The sequence below is a fragment of the Podarcis pityusensis genome (assembly GCF_964106645.2).
Source record: "Podarcis pityusensis genome assembly, chromosome: 8".
Lineage (NCBI taxonomy): Eukaryota > Metazoa > Chordata > Lepidosauria > Squamata > Lacertidae > Podarcis > Podarcis pityusensis.
The window spans coordinates 81,933,645-81,953,783 of NC_138033.1; the positions used below are offsets into that span (position 1 = coordinate 81,933,645).

Sequence of the window (20,139 nt, forward strand, 5' to 3'; positions counted from 1 at the left end):
AAACAGTTCTTAAACTGAGGCACGCTTTCCCTAATGAGGCCTCCCGCCATCAGTGCCCTTCCAGCGTTCGGCTTCTGTTCTAACACCGAGGTAAAGTTTGCAAACTGGGACACTACTTCTGGTTTTGCAGAGTTCGTAAACTGAATAGTTCGTAAACAGGGCTGTTCTTAAACCGAGGTGCCACTGTTTTGCGTCTTCGCTCTCACCCTTTTGTGCTTCTGCCATACTTGCACACATACTGGATAGTTTATCGGTTCTGTGCAAAACTCTGGTGGAGTCCCAGTGTACCCATGATGTCCCCATGCAAGTAAGGAAGAGCTACCCTGTTTATTTTGTAGAACTGTTGTCATGCACACAGAGCTGCTTCCCATATGGACAAGGGAGCCTTTGTTCACATGGACACATTTCCCATGCGATCAAGAAGCCTCTGGATTTGAGGATTTTAAATGCAAGGGAAGAGCTAAGTGGCAGCGGCTACCACTCTGTACTTGGTGATACTAAGCATCATTGAAGGGTAAAAAACTAATTCAGAGGAGCCAAATGAGTACCCTGCAAGTGTGTAAGATGGCCATTTCTAAAAACTGACCTAAACTTTGTTCTATTTCATTTAATCAAAGTAAGTGGTGCATATTTACCTGGAGCTGCTGTAAGCCCTAGGAAGTTTTCATGTGCCTTAGAAATTACTTTTGCTACTAACTAGTGTGGCAACATTCTCCAGAAGTTCTCACCGGTGATTCACCTTGTCAGTAATGGAAGGCTGTACAGAGAGGAAATTATGATTTCTTAACTGGCCTCATTTGTATCTCTCTCTTTGGGTGGCAGCATGTCAACCCACCAATTATTTCATTAGGATTTAACTGATAGGTGTCTAATGACTAAGCAACCTGTGCAGACGGAAACATGCAGGAATGCTCTTGGGCAAACAAGGGAGTGATAGTTCAACTGGAAATAAAGTTGAAGATGCAAATGACTTTTTCATTGTGAAAGGTGTAAAGACTGATTTCTTAGCAAATATATTATAATCTTTGAGTTGAGGGAGTGGGTCAGATATTTTGAGAAATGTTTAAAGTAGCCATTTTAATTTTATGGTGTTTGTGTCTGTCATTCCAGAGGGAAAAGCAAATAGCCCTTTTGGTGCATGTAAGCTCTTGGCCACGTCCAGCTCAGCTCTTTGGATCCTAGCCTTTGTTTTTCTCCAAAGAATTTCATCCCATGTATTCATGTCATTGTCCTTTTTAGCATGTGCTCCATTCAACTGCCAGCTTGTGCAGTGTAGGTTAACTGAAAAGTATGAGCATAGACGAACCTTCTTGTTCAGTGCTGGGCTTGGGATGTTGCCAGAGCTCCACAGAGATTATTCTGGCACCTGGGAAGCATCCATGATGGATTAATTCTCAGGCAAAGGCTTCCAATTGCAAACTTCCAGCTGAATGTTAAAAGGTGGCACCATTCAAATTAGTAAAACAAAACAATTGTTGAGAAAGCCAGTTCTGCTTCTTTGAACAGTGGTTCTCTAGGATTAATACATTTCCTATTTGGGAGTATTTCAGCTCATAAAATGAATGAAATATGAAGAAATGGGAAGGGGGGGTGTACCCTGTACTAGACCAGAAACTGTCAACTTGCAAGCTCCAGAGATCTTTTGAGCTGCCAATTGATGAATCCTGGTGAGCATTACCATTATGGAGGAGTTGTGAGTCTTGCTTCCTAAGCACTGTGCTAAAAATACACCTCTTCGTAAGTTGCTGTTTCTTTCCAGGTTGGGATGAGAGAAGCTTTAAGTTATTCTGCTTGTATTTTATTTTTTTAATACCTTGGCTTAGCATATGCTTATAATCAATTGCTGCCAAAGTGACTTCACATTGGGTTTCAGTATTTGTGACTTGCTGCCTTGCACTTTGTAAGTGGCACTTCTGAAAATGCTGGTTAATACAGAAGCAGAAACCAGAATCTGCATCTACATTTAAGACCAACCACTCTACTGGTGTTCCAGGGGCAACACACTTCCATGCTTTGGGCTTACTGAAAAAGACACAGGGTTGTAACAAGAGGAAAGACAATAAATAGGAAATGGCAAGCTTTGTGCTAGGCTTTTCTGCTAGGGAGCCTTGCTTATTGTAGAAGTGTTCTAGGCTGCATAAGCATAGTTCTGTCTGATCCTCTTGTCCCTTGCTGCAGTGCCATGTGAGTATTAGGACTGTACTTACTGCAGGCAAATTTTAATAGTATGGTGAGTTTTCCAGGAAAGCTGTATACCATCTTAATATTGCATTGTGTTGATATGCTACCCTACCTTGAGTGGTTAAAAATGTGGGCTAAAATCCTTTGAAAATAAAATAATAAATTACTGATAATCACAGGACCCCAGGGTCCCCCAAATAAGTTGCTGCTCCTGAACCTAAGACAATTTGGTGGTGTGTGTGTGTGTGTGTGTGTGTGTGAGAGAGAGAGAGAGAGAGAGAGAGAGAGAGAGATGCTTTCTCTCAGCTTTGCAGATCTCTGGAATATGTTAAAATTATATCTTAAAATTTCCTAAGCTGCATTGGAATCACATGGTCAAAAAGTTGGAGCCATTGGGCATTGTAGTGTCTCGGCAATTTTGTCACGATGCAGAGCACAGTTTAATATCTTTCAGCACAAAAGTCTCAGTTTCATACATGTTTGATGTTTAAGTGACACAGTACCTAATTATCCATCCCCCTTTTCTTTTGTGTCATGTCTTTAAATTGTAAATTTGAGAGTAGGGACAGTCATTTTCTTATTGATCTGTAAGTTGCTCTTGGAGCCTTTTTGGCTGAAGAAAATGCTTTCAATCAATCAATCAAGGCTGCAGATTGTTTCCATAGTTTTTAGACAGATAGCGCTCTAGTCCCCCTATTTCACAGTTAATGAACTGAAGAAGTGAAACAAGTGCCTCTCAGTTCGTCCAGGACAGGGATGGAAATTAAAACTGTCTATCCATTGAGCTGAACATCTAGAGAATCAAAGTGCATAAATCAAATGTGAAATGGGTGTTGAAATGTGTAGACCACCAAAAACATTGACTGTTTGTCACTAAGTCCATCTATATTCAGCAGTGGTTCTTAAATTTCACTGGATCCAGAATGAGGAGGACCATTTGACATGCCTGAATGAGACCTGCCACCTCTGACATTCATATAAGTATATTTAATAGCTTTAGAATTTGTGCAGACCCCTTTTGCTGAATTTGGCTAACAGCCCATGGGATGTGTAATCTTGGGAAAATATTATGACACCAGTGGTAGAAGCAGAGTAGAAGCAGAGTCAGTTGCAGTCTATTAGTACAAAGCCTCTTTCAGGAAAAAAGGTATCCCATGCAGGAAGAAAAACCTTGGTGATACTTTCACCATTGAGAGCTGGAAACTGTTACAGTTTTGTTATTGAATTTCTTGATCATTTTTTCTGTGGTGTCTGCAACACATACATAGTTTCCTCGTTTTGTCGCTGTCAAAAATGCAAAGTCTGCACTCATGGCATCAGTAAAGAAAAAGAACTATTCCCCCTCCATTCTCACAAAATTCCTTGATGGCTTTTCAGCTCTCCCTTTTCTTTTATGGCAAAGTGGGTCATTGAAACTTTTCTTCTCTTTTTAGCCTAAAGCATTTTTATAAGCTGCACACTATATAAGCCACTAATTGGGCCATGTTGCTGCCACCAGGGAATCTATTTGCTATGGCCCAGTGTTAGCAGAGTGGTAGCACCTGTTACTTTGTTAATTTCAGTGTGTGCAAAACTGTGGCTTATTTAGATCATCATTCAAACCTGAACTGAAATATGTTTAACCATAACTTTAATTAAAATATGGAATGAAAATGAACCTTAATAATTTTGCTACCACATTTTCCCAGTGGACTATTCTTCGTTTTCAGAAGGGGGCATGAAACCATTTAGTATTGTGCTTACCTGGTGCAGAACCTGGAAGGTTGCATACCCAATAAAATCTGGCAGAACAGGTTTGTATTTAAAGAGTGCCTTCTGGGCTACACTTTTTTGCAGGTTATCTATCATTCAGCGTCTTGCCTATGTTCCATATACCTTTCTTTCCTGTGACACTGAAAAGTCATCAGGTTTTGGCAGGCTTGGAAAACCGTTTGATTTAAGCCATTAGCTCTCTATAAAGCCTCTCTTTTACCACTGTAGGCAGTATCATTTATTTATTTAATATGCTGCCCTGCCTCTCCTGTGCTTGAAGCCCCTCAACAGAATGAAATAAAATGAAGTCCTAATTGGACAGTTTCAGCAGCAGCAACCATCATCTCCAATACAAATCCTTGCTGGCTTCGAAAGTCCTTTGTAGATGTTCCTAGGTGTTCGTAGATGGAGCTTAGAACATAAGAAGCTGCTTAATAATAATATTATTATTATTTCCCCAGCCACTCTGGGCGGCTCCCAACAGAATATTAAAAACACAATAAAACATCAAACATTAAAAACTTCCCTAAACATACTGTGACAGACCATTGGTCCATTTCGCTCTACACTGACTGACAGCAGCTCTTCAGGATATTAGACTGGGGTCCTAGCTCAAGATGTCAGGGATTGAAAGTGGACCTTCTGCGTGCAAAGCATGCTCTGTCACTAAGCTACAGTCCTTCTCCTAAGTATTGCAATCCCTTCTTGAAAGTGTGTGCTGTGTGTTTACCAATGAACCTTTACAAAGTGACCAATGACTGAATCTGACCAGTGCAGGACTGGCCAATTTGCAGAAGTGACTAAAATGTAACTTGGAGTGGCAGCATATTTAGAAATAGCAAGAGGAAGACTTGAGATCCCTTATAGAAGCTATTGGGGCACAATCTTTAGGTCATGTTTAGAGGTTGCAAGGAATCGTGGCAAGATTCTTGAAGGTGTGGTAGCATCTTAGGCCAGGTTCTGGATGAAACCTATTGGACCCATTTCAAGCAGGTCTAATTTTGAGACTGAGACACCTTTGGTCACCTTGGCAGGTAAACCGTGTCAGGAAGTAGATAGGGGCAGAATGTCTGCCGATTTTGCTCCTCGACTGGAAGGAATGGGCTTAGGTGGGAAAGTATCTGATGGTTTTGGTCCTTGCTTGGAGTCCAGCTTCAGAAGATGATGTGGGATTCACCTTGGCCATTGGAGCGTAATATCCCACAGGATTGATTCTTTTCCCAAGTTTGAGGGGGGAGAAAAGAAGCTGGAGTGTATATATATTGGTTTAGCTGGCCAGTTGAAGCCATCTATCATCCCCTAACAACCCATACACCTCTTTGTCTGGATTAAGCTATAATGTAGTTTACCTCTGGTGGGGGATGTGGCATGCTCCTTCTGGGGTAGTTTGTCCACCTTTGGTCCCCACCCTTTTCTCAGCTCTCACCTTCTGCTCCTATAAGCTGTCAGCATGCAACAGCAGCCACATCCTGAGAAAAGGTACGAACAGTGGATACAAATAACAGAAGGAATCAAGAGTGAAGACTCAGAGAGGAATCCAGAAAAGCCACAAGCTGGCTTTCTGTACCATCCATTTTCTAAATTACTTGTTGGAGTAGCAGTATTCACAGTCATCCTGTAAAATCTCTAGCCAGGTACCAGATTATATTGCGATCTATTTAGGTGGCACAGAGATGTAAGTGGAATGTAATTGCACACAGCTGGAAGAGTTGGGCCTATTTCTCACCTTCTGGGATGTAAAATGAGAATCCCTTCTTGTTTGCTTTAACATGACCTTGTAAACAATATAGGCTGACTGTGTGCTTAAGACTACCTGACTTCTTAACTGGACCACTGCTGAAACTTGCAGCTATGAGTTTATTGTGAAATCAGTGTATCTCGTGCATGCAAGTTTTTCACAGCCTCCATATGTCTTAGTTGTCATCAAAATGCTAGGCCATACTTTTTCCATTTAATGTGGATTTCCCCTTACTGTGGAATATCCAATAAATAACTCATTATGCATCTGCAGCCACTGCTGGTATGGAAGCTCTTTTTTTCATCTGTGACACTTTAGTGAGTGACCTTTATTACCACACCTTTGTGTCCATTTGCTCCTCAGCTGAGTACAACCTAGTCATTTTGTTTCTGGGAGTCCAAGCAGGTGATCCCATGTTCATTGTTGTCAGCTCATCAGCTGCTTGTTTGGTTATTCTTCACACTCATGGACTTTAGTTGGTATGGAGCCTCAGACACTCCAGTAATCATTAATTGAAATGCCTCTGCTTCAAGTATTGTCTATATATGGAAGCCGTGGGAAATGGGATGTTGAGGTGCCCTTGCCCTCCTGCCAGTCCCCCCAAAAGCACAACCATTGTGGTGTGGTGGTTTGAGTGTTGGACTGGGAGACCAGGGTTCAAATCCAGACATTGCCATGTGAAGCTCCCTTGAGAGACCTTGAGGCAGTTGCTGTCTCTCAGCCTAACCAACTTCACAGGGCTGTTGTGAGGATAAAATGGGGGTGGAGGAGCTCTTTGGATGAAATGTGAGATACAAATGTAGTAATAAATACAAAGTAAACTATCCATTTCCCCTGTTATGCAACATGCTTACAACATTTGTTCTTGCACTTGGACACTTATTGGAGGTCTTTTTAAAATTTGCACTCAAAACACCGGAACAGAGATACCTAAATACCTGCCCAGAATGGAAAAGCTAGTGGAGTGCAAGAAAGGAGAGTGATTGAGGGGAGGGACACAAAACACAACTTGGGGCCCTTCCACCTTCATTTGATTTCAGAGTCACAGGTCTGAGAGGGTTTTTTGTTGTCCCGCTGCTTTCCCTGGGAAAACCAACTGCTGAATCGGAACTGGGGAAAGTGGCAGGACAAAAAGAAACCCTCTTGGACCCATGACTTGAAATCATGGGATACATTCTGTCAAGCTCCTTCCACTGGCGTGGATGGCAAGTAGCAGAATTGCAATGAATATGATGACTAGGAAAAGGGGGAGTGTGTAAACACTTGTATGACTAGTGTGCACACAGAAAAATCAGATCTGAACAACTCATTAGCAAGAGAACTCCTCTGTGTGGACACGACCAGTCTTCTGATTGTGAATTGGAAAGAGGATCCATAGTGCAAATTCAACAGCACATAGTTACTTGGGCTACGTTTGGGCAACTCTGAAGAGGTGCGATTTTCTTGAAACACCAGCATTTGCTTAGCAATGTATGAGATTCAGAGAGCTATTTCAGTCATGCCTAAGTCTTGTGCAGATCAGCTAGGCTCTTTGAACAGCAGGTCCCTATTCCTTTGGCTCTTCCTTCAGTTTCAGAAGTGGTTTAGCATATGGTGGGCTGCTGTTCAAGAAATAGAAGTCCAAAGCCCTTTTGGACTTAATCAGTTGCACAATTCTTAATCTACCATCCTATCTTTTACTTGGCCAACAAATTAAATGGGCCTTGTTATTCTGCCATGGTATTGCCTCCACTAGAGTTTGCTTTTGTCTCATTCATTTGTCTCTATGCACGCAGAAAATTCCTAGGCTCCTTCCTCTCTTTGTATTTGATTGTCTTTGGGATAGTTTTGGCCAAGGGGCTTCTGTCACTCTCTGTTCCAAGAGTTCTGTCTTGAGAAGATGACACTTTATCATTCAGCTGAGTATCTGGAATATGTCCAGGCCCTTTGGTGTATACAGAGTTCAGTATCTTGATCAACCGATTAAACTGTTTTTTCCCTCCCCTGACCCTGTATTCCTGTGTAATTACAATTTTGATTTCTCCTCTCTGCTACTTAATTGTCATCCTTACCTTCATCAGCTTTCAGTTCTGACCACTGCTTTCATCTCCATTGCCATAACAATCTGGCAGGCTTGGGTGGAAAAAGCAAAGATTGACGCCTACCAGAATTTGCATTCCTCCACTTTTTCTGTACATCATAGTCTGGCTGTGACTCTAATTCTTTTCTTTTAATGGAATGGAGTTCTTTCAGGAATCGCAAGATTCTTAGATTTGAAAATGGGGTATAGGGCCACCTTGGGCAGAGTGGTGGGAAGTATTACTGTTTACCTCCAATAAAACTGGCTAGTTCTAGAACTGACAAGGTGCCACTGCAAATTAGTAACGCTTAGCACCGTAATGGATTTTTAAAAGCAATTGTGAATTTTGGGCACTGCTAAATCAATACTTGCAGCAGTAGCTAAAGAGTGTACACCAGCTGATTTCATTTGGTTAATTATCCTTGAAATCCTTTCTAGATAATCCAATTTGTTGTTTGTTGAGTTTGTCCTTGAAAATTATTTAGAAATAACACAAAATGCCATTTAAATTGTTCTGGGGAAAAACCTTGGTATTGCATGTCATGTAATCTCACCTACAAAACCAAAAGAGCAGTTCTTAATGACCAGAACATTGTAAATTCAGAAGAGATAAGATAGCCCTTTAGATATTTGAAGATGACTGTTGCATGAAAGATGGAGCAAGCTTGTATTCTCCTGCTCTGGAAGGTAGGACCTGAACTAATGGTTCCAAGTTACAAGAAAGGAGATTCCAACTAAACATCAGGAAGATCTTTCTGCTGGTAAGAGCTGTTCAGTAGCAGAACTGACTTCCTTGGAATGTGGTGGACTTTCATTCCTTGGAGGTATTTAAGCAGAGGCTGGATGGCCATCTGTCATGGATGTTTTCATTGAGATTCCTTCATTTCAGGGGGTTGGACTAGATGACCCTTGAGGATGCTTCAAACTCTACACTTCTGTGATTCTATTATTATGTTTGTGAGTATGGATCAGGATCATTAAAGAGGACAGGAGGGGAAATCAGCAGAAGGGTTCCCCCCACCCACCCCACTGCCACAGCTCTGGTTTTAACTGCTTAGCTATTAAGGCTCAGTGATGAAACTGGTGAGGTCAGGAAGTGAGTTAAGCTTAGGTGCTTTTCCCAGGGTGGGAATAAGTGGTAGAGCAGACGTATAAGCAGTGGCCAATCAGTAGCAGGAAATTAGTGTGGTTTATGCAAAAGTTATTTGTTTTCTTTTCTTAAAAAAAAAAATTCTATAGAAGAACAAGAAAAAGGTACAGAAAGTGTCAATTTATACAAGTAGTGGGGAACCTCTAGCTTGTGGGTCTAATTAGGCTGCAAGATTTTGAGGGTTGGCCTGCCAAGTGGTTTCAGACAAACCACGCTTACCTAAAAGGAAAATAGGAATCAATTGAAATGGTTTACTCATTATGTGAACACTTGCGTAACATACGATTTCCTGAAAACGCATTGTGTTCAGCTAACGAGACCTGCATGTACTATATTGATACCTCAGAACATTATGAGTGATCTTATCCTCTGTATTCAATAAATGGCTACCAATTTACCTTAAATCATTTTATTGTCTCCCCCCTCCTTTAAAATGAATAGTAATAATAATAATAATAATAATAATAATAATAAAATAAATAAATAATAACACCCTGCCCATCTGACTGAGTTGCCCCAGCCACTCTGGGTGGCTTCCAACATAATAAAAACACAAACATCAGTTCTATAAAGGGGTTTAAATGATACATATGACAACACATTTATACTATGTAAATTGCACATTGTTCTGTTGGTCACGAGCTGTTTAATATTAAAAAAAAATTCAAGTAATATCACATTTTCTTAATGCTAAGAAATTCAAAGATGGGGATAAAGATAAAACACAGATTTTTCCTTTCATTTGTTTGGGTTGGCAGAGTACGTGTATTTGTGACCAACATAATTCGCTAAACCAATATTGTTGCATTGTATTAAGCTTATCTGATTTTATTTTTTACTTAAAATTTCTTCTCTGTATAGCAAATAAGAAAGCAAAACTGTCACTAAATTAAGTCTCATTAACCAATTGTCTATTTTCTTGGTGAGGTGTTTAGCTGAAGATTAGAAAAAAAATTGAGAAATTCTGCGTCATCTTGCATCTAATGCTTCTGGTTGTTTTACTCAACTGTAAAATGCCACTTTGAAAAACTGTTGCCAGTTAATGAAACTTTGGAAAACTAAAATGATATACGTAGAATATGTTTATTATAGATGGAAAATGTAGTTTGACATACCCCACCATGTCCATTATTTTGTAACCCTTTGTGTTCGGACATAAAAATATGTGTTTTGTCTATAGGAGTTATGTCTCCTATAGAATATTTTCCCCCTATATTTTACACTTGCTTAATCATGAATCCTTTTACTTGTTTAGTTTCTGTTCCATATTTTAGGAGTATTTTATGTATTTTTGAGAATATATATTTATTTTAGTGTTTAATTTCTCAACATCTGTTAATTTACTTAATTTACACTGTATTTGAGCTGGAGGAAAGACCTAAAATACAGTTTTGATACTTAGCAAAGCTAGTCTTTGCTCAGAGGTGTAAACATTTGCGTCACTGTGTTGTTCCAACAAGACAGTTAGCTATGGCTTAATTTCTAAGAAACAGAAACAAGCTAATTAAAGAGGAAAGAACTGCCCACTTTGATTCTCTGTTATAATCTTCCATATCATTTTTCTTTGAAGTGGTGTTGCTTGTTCTCAGGGGGAGGGAGGTATGTCATAGCATCTTGTATCTGATGGGACGCTAGCTGAAGAGTGAGGCATAATGTACAGCTTCAGATCTCATAGCTTTATTTGTAGTGCACAAGGAGAGAAAGTCCTGTCCATGAGTTTTCTCCCAGTGCTAATTAACATGTAGGATGCAAAATTCATGGAGATTGTAGCTAGGGAGAAAGGACTAAAAACTTCCCTTCCTGTGTACTGTGATCTGGGTTGCAAGCCCCCTTATCCTACATGCTCAAATTTATTTGATGTAAATTTAATTTAGTAAGCATCTTAAAAACATTTATTAAATGTGATTACAAATCGTGTTGCAGTTGTTACCTCCTAAAGTGCACAATTTGTTCAGTTAGTTCTGCATTTAGATGACCTGATTCCTCTGAAACATATGGTTTTATTTTATTAGAACTTTCTTCCTTTGTGTCATATTTATTTACACATTAGGTACTGAAAGCAAGTGCCTTGACTTGTGCAAAAGTTCTTCTAAAGGCATCCTGCCACATTAATTCATCAGCATGCACTTCTTTTCCCTGCCTAGATCTTAACATTTGAAACCAAGAATCCAACGGAGCTGTCAGAGCGCCTGCGTTCTGTCTGTGGAAATCAGAGCAACGCCTATGCCCGCCTGCTAGAATACCGCTTGAATGCTCTGCGTGGACTCTGGAATGCCCAGCGCCAGCTTGCCTTGGAGGAACAGCATGAACGGGAAAACTCTGGGGATGAGGAAGCCCTTGCCTTGCTCAAGCGGCAAGGCCTGTTACAGCAACCTGAACAAGCACCTTTCACTTCGCGGATGGGGCTGCTCTTGGTCTTCCCTCTCATTGAGTCCCAGAGCAGAACAGACCCTTCCCTTTGTAACATAACTGCTGAGGTGCTCTTGACTTGCCTTCGTGACTGTCAGCCCTTGAGCTTGACTAAGGAGCCTGTGGACTGTCTCAATGGCATTGAGTCCTTGCTCTGCTCATGGCTGGAGGAGACGTCCACTTCGGGCCAACAGATTCCACAAAAGCAAAAAGAAAACGCTGCTGCTGCCCTTGTTGCCTTGGCTTGTGCAAGGTAGGAGAGGCGTAGGGTGGGAAATCTGGATGTGTAGATCTTTTCATTGCTCACCTTTTGTATGCCCATGTTAAACTGTGACAGAAATATTAAGATGTGCCTGGGATTCAGGACTGTGCTCAGGAATGGGAATTTGGCCTTGTTGTCCCATTGCCTTCTTTTCTCCTGTTCCACCTTGCCACAACTTTTAATTTCTAGCAGCAGAGGGAAGAATGTGTACTGGCATGGATTGAGGCATAGGTGGCAGTGCGAGGACATTGTTTGCTTCAGGATTGGTCTAACACAGCCTTCCCATATCATAAAAGCAGGGGTTCCCCATCAGCTAAGTACTGCGGACCGCCTGTTTTTCAAAAGCCAAGCCATGGACCCCCTACTTTTGAACGTTTTGTTATCTCTGTAGTAGTTTTTGTTATGTGAATGGTGCTATGCAGTGCTTTTTTTCTAAAAAATGTTTAGGGGTACTCTCATTTTCCTACTCATATTGAAATACTGCCCCTCAATGAGGCCAAACTTAGATTCACAAAATGTTTAGGGGTCTGCGTCCCCCCAGAAAAAAAGCACTGATGCTATGGTCCTGCTGGGTGGGTTACACAAACCCTCAGTTGGGAACCACTAATTTAAAGGAACCTGTACAGTGAGTGGGGTTTCTGTTGTTTTGTGGGTCAAGGAATCCATTTGTGAATATTAAAGTACACTAAGGTCCCGCTTTCCAAACACAATGCATTCCCAGGAAATCATTTGTTAGGTGAGCATTCACATAATAAACCAATGATTTCCTATGGGAACTTTTGTAATCTGTGATATATCTCTCTCCCGTCTTGCCATGGTTTCTCCAAAAATGGCTGTAGCCAATCACCAAAAGAGAGACAAAAGAAAAAAAGACTTGGTCATGTGAATGTTTTCTTATAGCTCTCTATAAGTAAAGGCATAAGAATTACAAGTAAAATGTAGCTTCCCACATTAGTATACACTGTGCAAAAACAATTAGCAAGTTTTTAAATATTTTGAAGACCAGATGAGTAGAACTATGTTTTCTTAAATGTTTTATAACTAATATAGGCATGTTCTTTGCTCCAGCTCTTTTTTTATTATTCATTTTTATTATTCTTTTTTATTATGCTTTTGAGCATCAGTAGGTTCTTTGGGTGCAAATGCTAGTCTGACTTACAGATAATGTGTCAGAAAGCTCAGGTATATGGGTAGACAGTTCTGAGAAATGGCACATACTAATAATCTATTGATTCCAAAAAAATCTGGTATTGGATATTCCTTAGCTGCCTTAGTGCCAGGGAAGGAGCCTTTAGACCTTGGATTGCGATTGGTATTGACCTTGTTGCCCCTGCTGGGATTCCTTTATGTAGCATCACTGGATCTTGTGAAACTGATGGTTTGAACATTGGCTCAGAGAACATGAAATTTCCAACTATGCATACATGGGATTAATGTCATGTAATAATCCTGTGGTCTCATTTTTAATCATTTTTCAGAAGTAGACTAGCAAAGTAGGTTTTTGTTTTTGTTGTGCTTCCTCCTCATTTATGACTTAGCAGAAAACAAAACCATAAAGCTATATTTAGAGAACATGATGCCATCATTTTCCAGCCATGAACCATAAAGATCGCAATAGATACACAATTTGTATTATACTCAAAATGTTTAAATAAAAACAAACTTGCAGAAAGGGTTACAGTGAGTTGTGCTGGCTTTTATTTGAGTTGCGAAAATTATTAGATAGAAATGGTTGAGAATCCCAGCACTTTTAATGGGCAAATTGAGAACAGCTGTCAAATTAAATTTCTCCCCCATGTTTGTCTCACTGCATTGCCAGTATTTATTCGTGGACTCTTCCTGGAATTTTCACTGTCATCTGAATAAAGCATGACGGAATCATTTGATATACCTGGATGTATGCAGCTTCTTCAAACATTTTAAAAAGTAATTTTTGAGTATAATACAAAAAATGCAGGTAAACCTCAAGACCATGGGTAGGCAAACTAAGGCCCAGGGGCTGGATCCGGCCCAACTGCCTTCTAAATCCGGCCCACAGACGGTCCGGGAATCAGCATGTTTTTACATGAGTAGAATGTGTCCTTTTATTTAAAATGCACCTCTGGGTTATTTGTGGGGCCTGCCTGGTGTTTTTACATGAGTAGAATGTCTGCTTTTATCTAAAATGCATCTCTTGGTTATTTGTGGGGCATAGGAATTGGTTCATTTCCCCCCCAAAAAATATAGTCCAGCCCCCACACAAGGTCTGAGGGACAGTAGACTGGCCCCCTGCTGAAAAAGTTTGCTGACCCCTGCTCAAGACAATTACATAAAGAAAACAAGAAGAGAGGGGGGGGGCCCACAGGTCAGTTTCACAGTTGACAGATAACCTAAAGTAGAATTGGAGTAAAAGGAGAGGAGGGAGATCAGGAGAAGGATAACACAAGAGTTCAAGTTCAATGAGTTTTTCAGTGGCTCATCTGAGAAGATGGTGGAATCTGTCCTCCTACAGAATCACTGATGAGGGAGACCAAGGGGAACCAAGCTGTAGCAAAGGCATCAGGTTTTACACAATTCATAGCAAGCCAGATGGCATGAGTCAGTTTCTCAGGTAAAGCTATGAAACAAAGGGCTTATACATGCCCTCCAGGATAAAGTCTGAGGACATTTTCCAACTTCCTGCAATAGTCATCCAGGCTGCTACAAGGAGAAACATCAACAGATCCTTAGGGAGCAATTTAGGGCCAGTAAAAATGATAATGGAGCAAGTACAGGAGACTTAGGAACAGTTTGCTTATTATGTTATTATATTATATTATATTATATTATATTATATTATATTAGTTATAGTATAAGCTGGAATTAAATATATTTTCCCAGAAATGCTCAACGTAGGGAAAAGCTGCCACACATACAGTGCCTCAGTCCTCACATCCACTCCAACACTTAGGTGACTGTGCCATAATTTAAGCAGTGTGAGGTACCAACAATGAATTAGCTTAAGAGAAGCTTTTTTAATTCCTGCATAAATTGTCTTAAAAGGGACATGAGTCCACATGGCTGGCTAAGAGTCCTACATTCTACGTATCTTTACTAGAGCTCCTAAACAGTTGTACAGTTTGTGCTGTGTACATCTTATTAAGATCTCCTGCTTTGAAGGTAACTTCCATATAATTTGCAAAAGCTCTCCCCGCATGTTTGTATTGTGCCAGTCTTTCTCAATGGACTTCTAAAACCCAACCAAATACTGGTACTTTGCATGATATTTAGCTTCCAGGGCTTTGCTGCTCTTCTGTTGTTATTCATTCTTATCTATTTTAATATGAATTTTCACAGAAGGTGCATACATCTTCTTTCCGGTGCAGGTTTGACCTCTCACAAATTTTGTCAGATTGTTGAATAACTTCCTCTTTTCCCCATTTTTTCTCTCTTTTAAGTTTAGTAGAGTTGAACCGAATTTTTTGGCCTATTTTTTCTGCCACTTAGATTTTCCTGGAGGATTATTTTTCATTCTGATGTGATCTTTTAAAGAGTTCTGAATATCACTGCCTGTGGCTCATCTATTGTGGTTGTCTGTGGGAATGTAACCTGCATTTTGTGATTCCTCATTAGTATTATTTGCATGACAGCACAAAACATTGTGTCATTTGAATACTGATAAAGAATGCACAATTATCAGTCCAGAGATGTATGCTGGATATTTCTCCCAGTCATCTACCAGAATGGTTTCACAGACCAGTTTAAGGTGTAGTGTCTTCAGCATTATTACCTGTTTTGAAGGGTTATGTCATCAACTTTCACACCAAAAAGAAAGAAAGAAAGAAAGAAAGAAAGATACTATGGATAAGATATTTAGGTGAAATGTTTATTTTAAAATTAATATTATTATAGTTATTTTAATGTTCACAGATGGATTCCTCAGCTACAGAAATGACTCCATATGTATTCTTATATGGAAAGGGTTACATGCAATAAACATTACCAAAATGTTCTTATCTGGCTGCCATATTGGAGACAGTGCATTTCCTAATATGATTCTACATCTGATACATTTTGTAAAAAGGATATCTGTACTTTTACAGAAGTGGACTCTCTTTACACAACTTAGGCTAATTATTGGCTACAGAAATGTTTTGGGGCAGTGTTAATTTCTGTGTACTTTTATGCTTCCTATCTTAATTATGTTTACAGTATGTGGTAGATCTTAACTGTATTGTAACTGCATTTGTATGATACAGAAACCATACAAATGTTGTAGTCTCAACGACTGAGACTGCCCTTCTACCCCCCTTATTTGAATGCAACTCAAGACATAAGGCAAGCCAATTCCTTCTAATTCAATTTTTTACAGTTTCATGCCCTTGAATTGATTTTGCTCTGAATTTATGCTCTGGAAGAAAACTCCTTTGAGTAGGGCTGCACCTGCCTTCCATACTGAAATTCTGTGTTGTGGACATTCCTTTGAATTTCTGAGTTCTGACTGCCCTCAGCCCTACAGGTGCTGCCCTATAAGGTAGCCAGTGTTGATTCCTTCCCCTATGTCTTATCTACCAGTGTCTTGCCTTCACTACTGGTTATTCTTTTGTGACAAGTGGGAGCAAAGGGAGTATTGGCTCTGTAGTATCCTTGTGTCTGTACGTGTGCAAATCTGCCAGTCAAGTTCACATCAACTCTTTTGTTGTTGCACACATGAGTTTGCACAGTTCACACCATTCTGCTTTGCATTAGTTGCACACCCAATTTTTATCAGTGGTGGAATAGCTGCTGCAGGCCAATTTGCTGATGTGATCACCGTACTGGGGGCTGCATGGGGTACAGAACTGTTGTTTTGATGGATCCTTCCATACCAACCATGATATTTCTTTAACAGTTCCACTCACGTTCTACCTTGTCGGTTCAAGCACGGTAAAGAGGCAACCTAGGAGAAGAAAACTGATCAGGGTGGAGGCGTTAGCCTATTGTTAAGTGTGTCCATTGTTATCATCCTTCCATCCCAAATTATAATAGAATCTCAAAGGCAGGTGAAAGCCTCCAGGCTCTTCTGTGAAACCGGTAAGGTATCCTGAAGCTTTAGATAATGAAGGTTTATGTAAAAAGGATCTCTGGTATATAATATGGCTATCTACCCCATGTCATTGGTGTTCCATGAAATTTGGTAAATGCTGAAACACACTCAGAGGAGGTGTGCTCTAAGTTGTATTTCAGGAAGACATATTGAGGCTTTGAACCAGTAAGAGTTTGCTTGACTTTTTAAGAGCATCTGTTGGTGTCCTGCAGTTTCCAAGAGTGACTGCTGCTTTGTATTTTAACTCTTTCCTCAGGGGATCATTGAAAACGTTTGTTCACACAGTACACCTTTTACAGAAGCAAACAGAGTTGGGATCCCTGCCTGTAGCTGATGTGTTACACAGGTAGGAAGAAGGCTCCTGGGGGCAATCACATTGCTATAGATCAAAGACTAATCTTAAAAATACACGCATGCATCAATGTTGGGATTTTTTTAAAACTTAGAGTGAGCAATTAGAAAAGTCCATTCCCCACCCTTAGGTAAAGGACCCCTGACCATTAGGTCCAGTCGTGACTGACTCTGGGGTTGCGGCGCTCATCTCGCTTTACTGGCCGAGGGAGCCGGCGTACAGCTTCCGGGTCATGTGGCCAGCATGACCAAGCCACTTCTAGTGAAACCAGAGCAGCGCACAGAAACGCCATTTACCTTCCCGCTGGAGCGGTACCTATTTATCTACTTGCACTTTGATGTGCTTTTGAACTGCTAGGTTGGCAGGAGCAGGGACTGAGCAACGGGAGCTCACCCCGTCGCAGGGATTCGAACCGCTGACCTTCTGATCGGCAAGCCCTAGTTTAACCCACAGCACTAAACGCGTCTCTTATTCCCCACCCTTACCCAGAGCTATTTCCAAACCGGAACTACACTAATAGTCCTTACTGTTCATACATAGGCCATCCACCATTTAAGTAAAGTATTTTTCCATGTATAAGACTAGGTTTTTTCCTAAAAAATAATGTAAAAAATTAGGGGATGTCTTATACATGGGGCCATCTCCCTCCCCCCATTTTCTTAAATCTGAGTCCCCAAAAATAAGGGGGCGCCTTATACATGGGGGCATCTTATAGATGGAAAAATACAGTATATTTTAATGTGCACTGTATGTCTGTCTTTAGCTAATTATTTCCATTTCATAGAAGCATTCCCCCCATTTCTAAACTTTACTTTGTATTCATTCTCTAAAGGTTGTTGCTTTTGGAAGGGGGGCCTGGATCACCCTCTTGTTTGCTTGGGGGCAAACACATGGTGTCCTGGGGGTTTGAAGATATGTTGCCAGCACCTGATGCCAACCCGGGCTCAGGCTCAGAAAATAAAGGTGAGATTTGTGAATTTAAAGAACAAGAACATTTCTGCATTGGGATTGCCTTGCCTTTTAAATAACCACAGTCTGAAGTTGTAAGGGTAGACAGGTGACAGCTGGTGCTGCGCGGACAGTCAGAAGGTATTTATTTATTTGTTTGTTTGTTTGATTGATTGATTCATTTGCACCCTGTTATTCAGCCGAAAAGGCTCCCAGTGTAGCTTACGTGGAAAGCCCTTGTTGTGCACGAGGGAGTCCACTGCAGCAGAGACACATGTTAAAATGTTGTATGTACAAAGGTAGGATTTTACCAAGTAGACTGCTAGATATGGTAAAGTTGTTTCCCAGTCTGTAATATGAAAAATCATCTAACAAGTAGGAGACAAATATTGTAGCACTCCTGTTCAGGGTTCCAGCTAACCAGCCATGCCCTCTTCAAGGGTACACCATTCCATTTCTCTTCCCACCCCTTCCTTTTCTGTGTGTTTCCCCTCAGACAGTCAACCAGCTTTCTGTGGCCACTGAGTGCGTTCAGTCCTTAGAGAGCTGTTTTGAGAGAGGGGTTCCCTCTCTCAAGTCAGGTCTGGTGTGGGGTTTTGTTGTTGTTGTTGTTTGCTACTTCTGCTTTTTTATATACTAATTTTTATTAATTTTAACATATAAATTATAATGCATACCACGTTTTTTGCTACTTCTGCTAATACCTTCTGTTGTGTGTGGATGATGCCTTCTTGGCTGCCCAAGGATCAACTCTCTGAGGATGAGCTCACAGTTAATAGGATGATGAGTGCGTGTGATAAACAGGACCTTTGAATATTGGCCCCTGCAGTGTAATTTTCAAAACCGTTTGATGTATGAATGAAGTGTGTGTATGTGGTTTTTTGTCCTCTTTCATGGTCTAGGGCAGCTTTACGTACTGGTACTGAAACTGGTACTCAGTCCAGAAGTTGTAAGTAATCTGAGTGAAGTACAACACATCAAGGAGTCTTCTTCTAGCCAGTAGTGTCTGTGTTGTCCCAATAGTTTGAATGGGAAGCTGCATCTCCCCCCGCCACCCTCAAAATATTATGACTTTGGAAAAGGTTGTCTTCTAAAGGTTTGTTTCCAGTGTTCGAAACTCCTATTGTTCTAGGTGCATTTTGCGACAGGGAATTTCATTTGCGCAAGCAGTTTCTGAGCTCTAGGCGCAGTGCTGCGCCTAAGATTTCAGATTAAAATTGTGGCGTGGAAGGAAAGGAGGACCTTTATTCTGCCTCCCCACTTCCATCTACTCCTTGAAGATTGGAGAAGTGATGGGGGGGCAGGGGAAGGACTAGACCATGTGAAAAATGAACATAATATCTTAGCTGCAGTTCATTCATTTTCAGCATTGCATTCTTGTTATAAAAAAAGCACGCCTAGACATTCCATTGTTGTGCCCATAACCTAGGTTTAAGGTGTCATTTAGCTCCTAGCTTTCATATCTCAGTTTCTTTTTTTTTCTTTTTTGGATTTGTTCTTATTATTTTATTGGGTTTTATAAACAAGAATAATGTTATACAAACAAGTTTTCTCATGTTTTTCTAACACTGTTTCCTCATACAGATGCAGACTTAGGACGCTGCCTTGCAGCAGATGGGCTTTATCTTTATACAACAAACTCAGTTGGCAGAGGAATAAGCAAATTAGGATCTGGATTACATGGTACTTTACGGTAAGCTATGGCATCATTAAATGCTCAGTTTGTTTATATTGTCAATTACTGTATTTGTCATCTCAAACACAGGACAGCAAGTGGTGTTGAGAGTCATGTCTGCAGCAGTCTTCTGTTGGTAGCTGCCCAGAGTGGCTGGGGAAACCCAGCCAGATGGGTGGGGTATAAATAAATTATTATTATTATTATTATTATTATTATTATTATTATTAGGATTCTGAACTGTAATAAATAAAGGTGCATCATAACTGAAGTGTAACTTCCCTTCTTTTCCCTTCAGAGGCTTTGTGTACTGCCGTAATGAAGAGTTGGAACCAGGCTGGGTTGCTTTTGGCAATGGCAAGCTTCTTCACAGACCCGTCTCTTTTGATAACAAACCTCACTCCCTTTTCCAGGTTATTGACCAGAATACCCTGCAGGTAAAGTAAAAAATTGGAGCAGCATCTTTAATTTCATATCCATGGCATAGTGTTTTTTTGAAAATGTTTATCAGAGATTTTATAGTCCATTCAGCCACTTTTCTCTGTAGCCACACTTTGCAAACAAACTCT

The 20,139-nt window shown here is 40.4% G+C and overlaps 1 protein-coding gene and 1 long non-coding RNA gene across 5 annotated transcripts in view; one reads left to right on the forward strand and one right to left on the reverse strand.

Moving 5' to 3' along the window:
• Positions 1–20,139, reverse strand: part of LOC308483601 — a 202,136-nt gene that overhangs the window by 15,730 nt on the left and 166,267 nt on the right. The window lies entirely within an intron of this gene.
• HECTD4 (HECT domain E3 ubiquitin protein ligase 4) overlaps positions 1–20,139 on the forward strand; it is a 111,942-nt gene that overhangs the window by 6,156 nt on the left and 85,647 nt on the right. For all 4 annotated transcript variants that reach the window (XM_081017223.1, XM_081017224.1, XM_081017226.1 and 1 more), the window contains exons 2-6: positions 11,025–11,542; positions 16,852–16,941; positions 17,780–17,910; positions 19,480–19,588; positions 19,869–20,007. In XM_081017223.1, the coding sequence (XP_080873349.1) occupies positions 11,025–11,542; positions 16,852–16,941; positions 17,780–17,910; positions 19,480–19,588; positions 19,869–20,007 (987 nt within the window). The remainder of the gene's footprint in view (positions 1–11,024; positions 11,543–16,851; positions 16,942–17,779; positions 17,911–19,479; positions 19,589–19,868; positions 20,008–20,139) is intronic.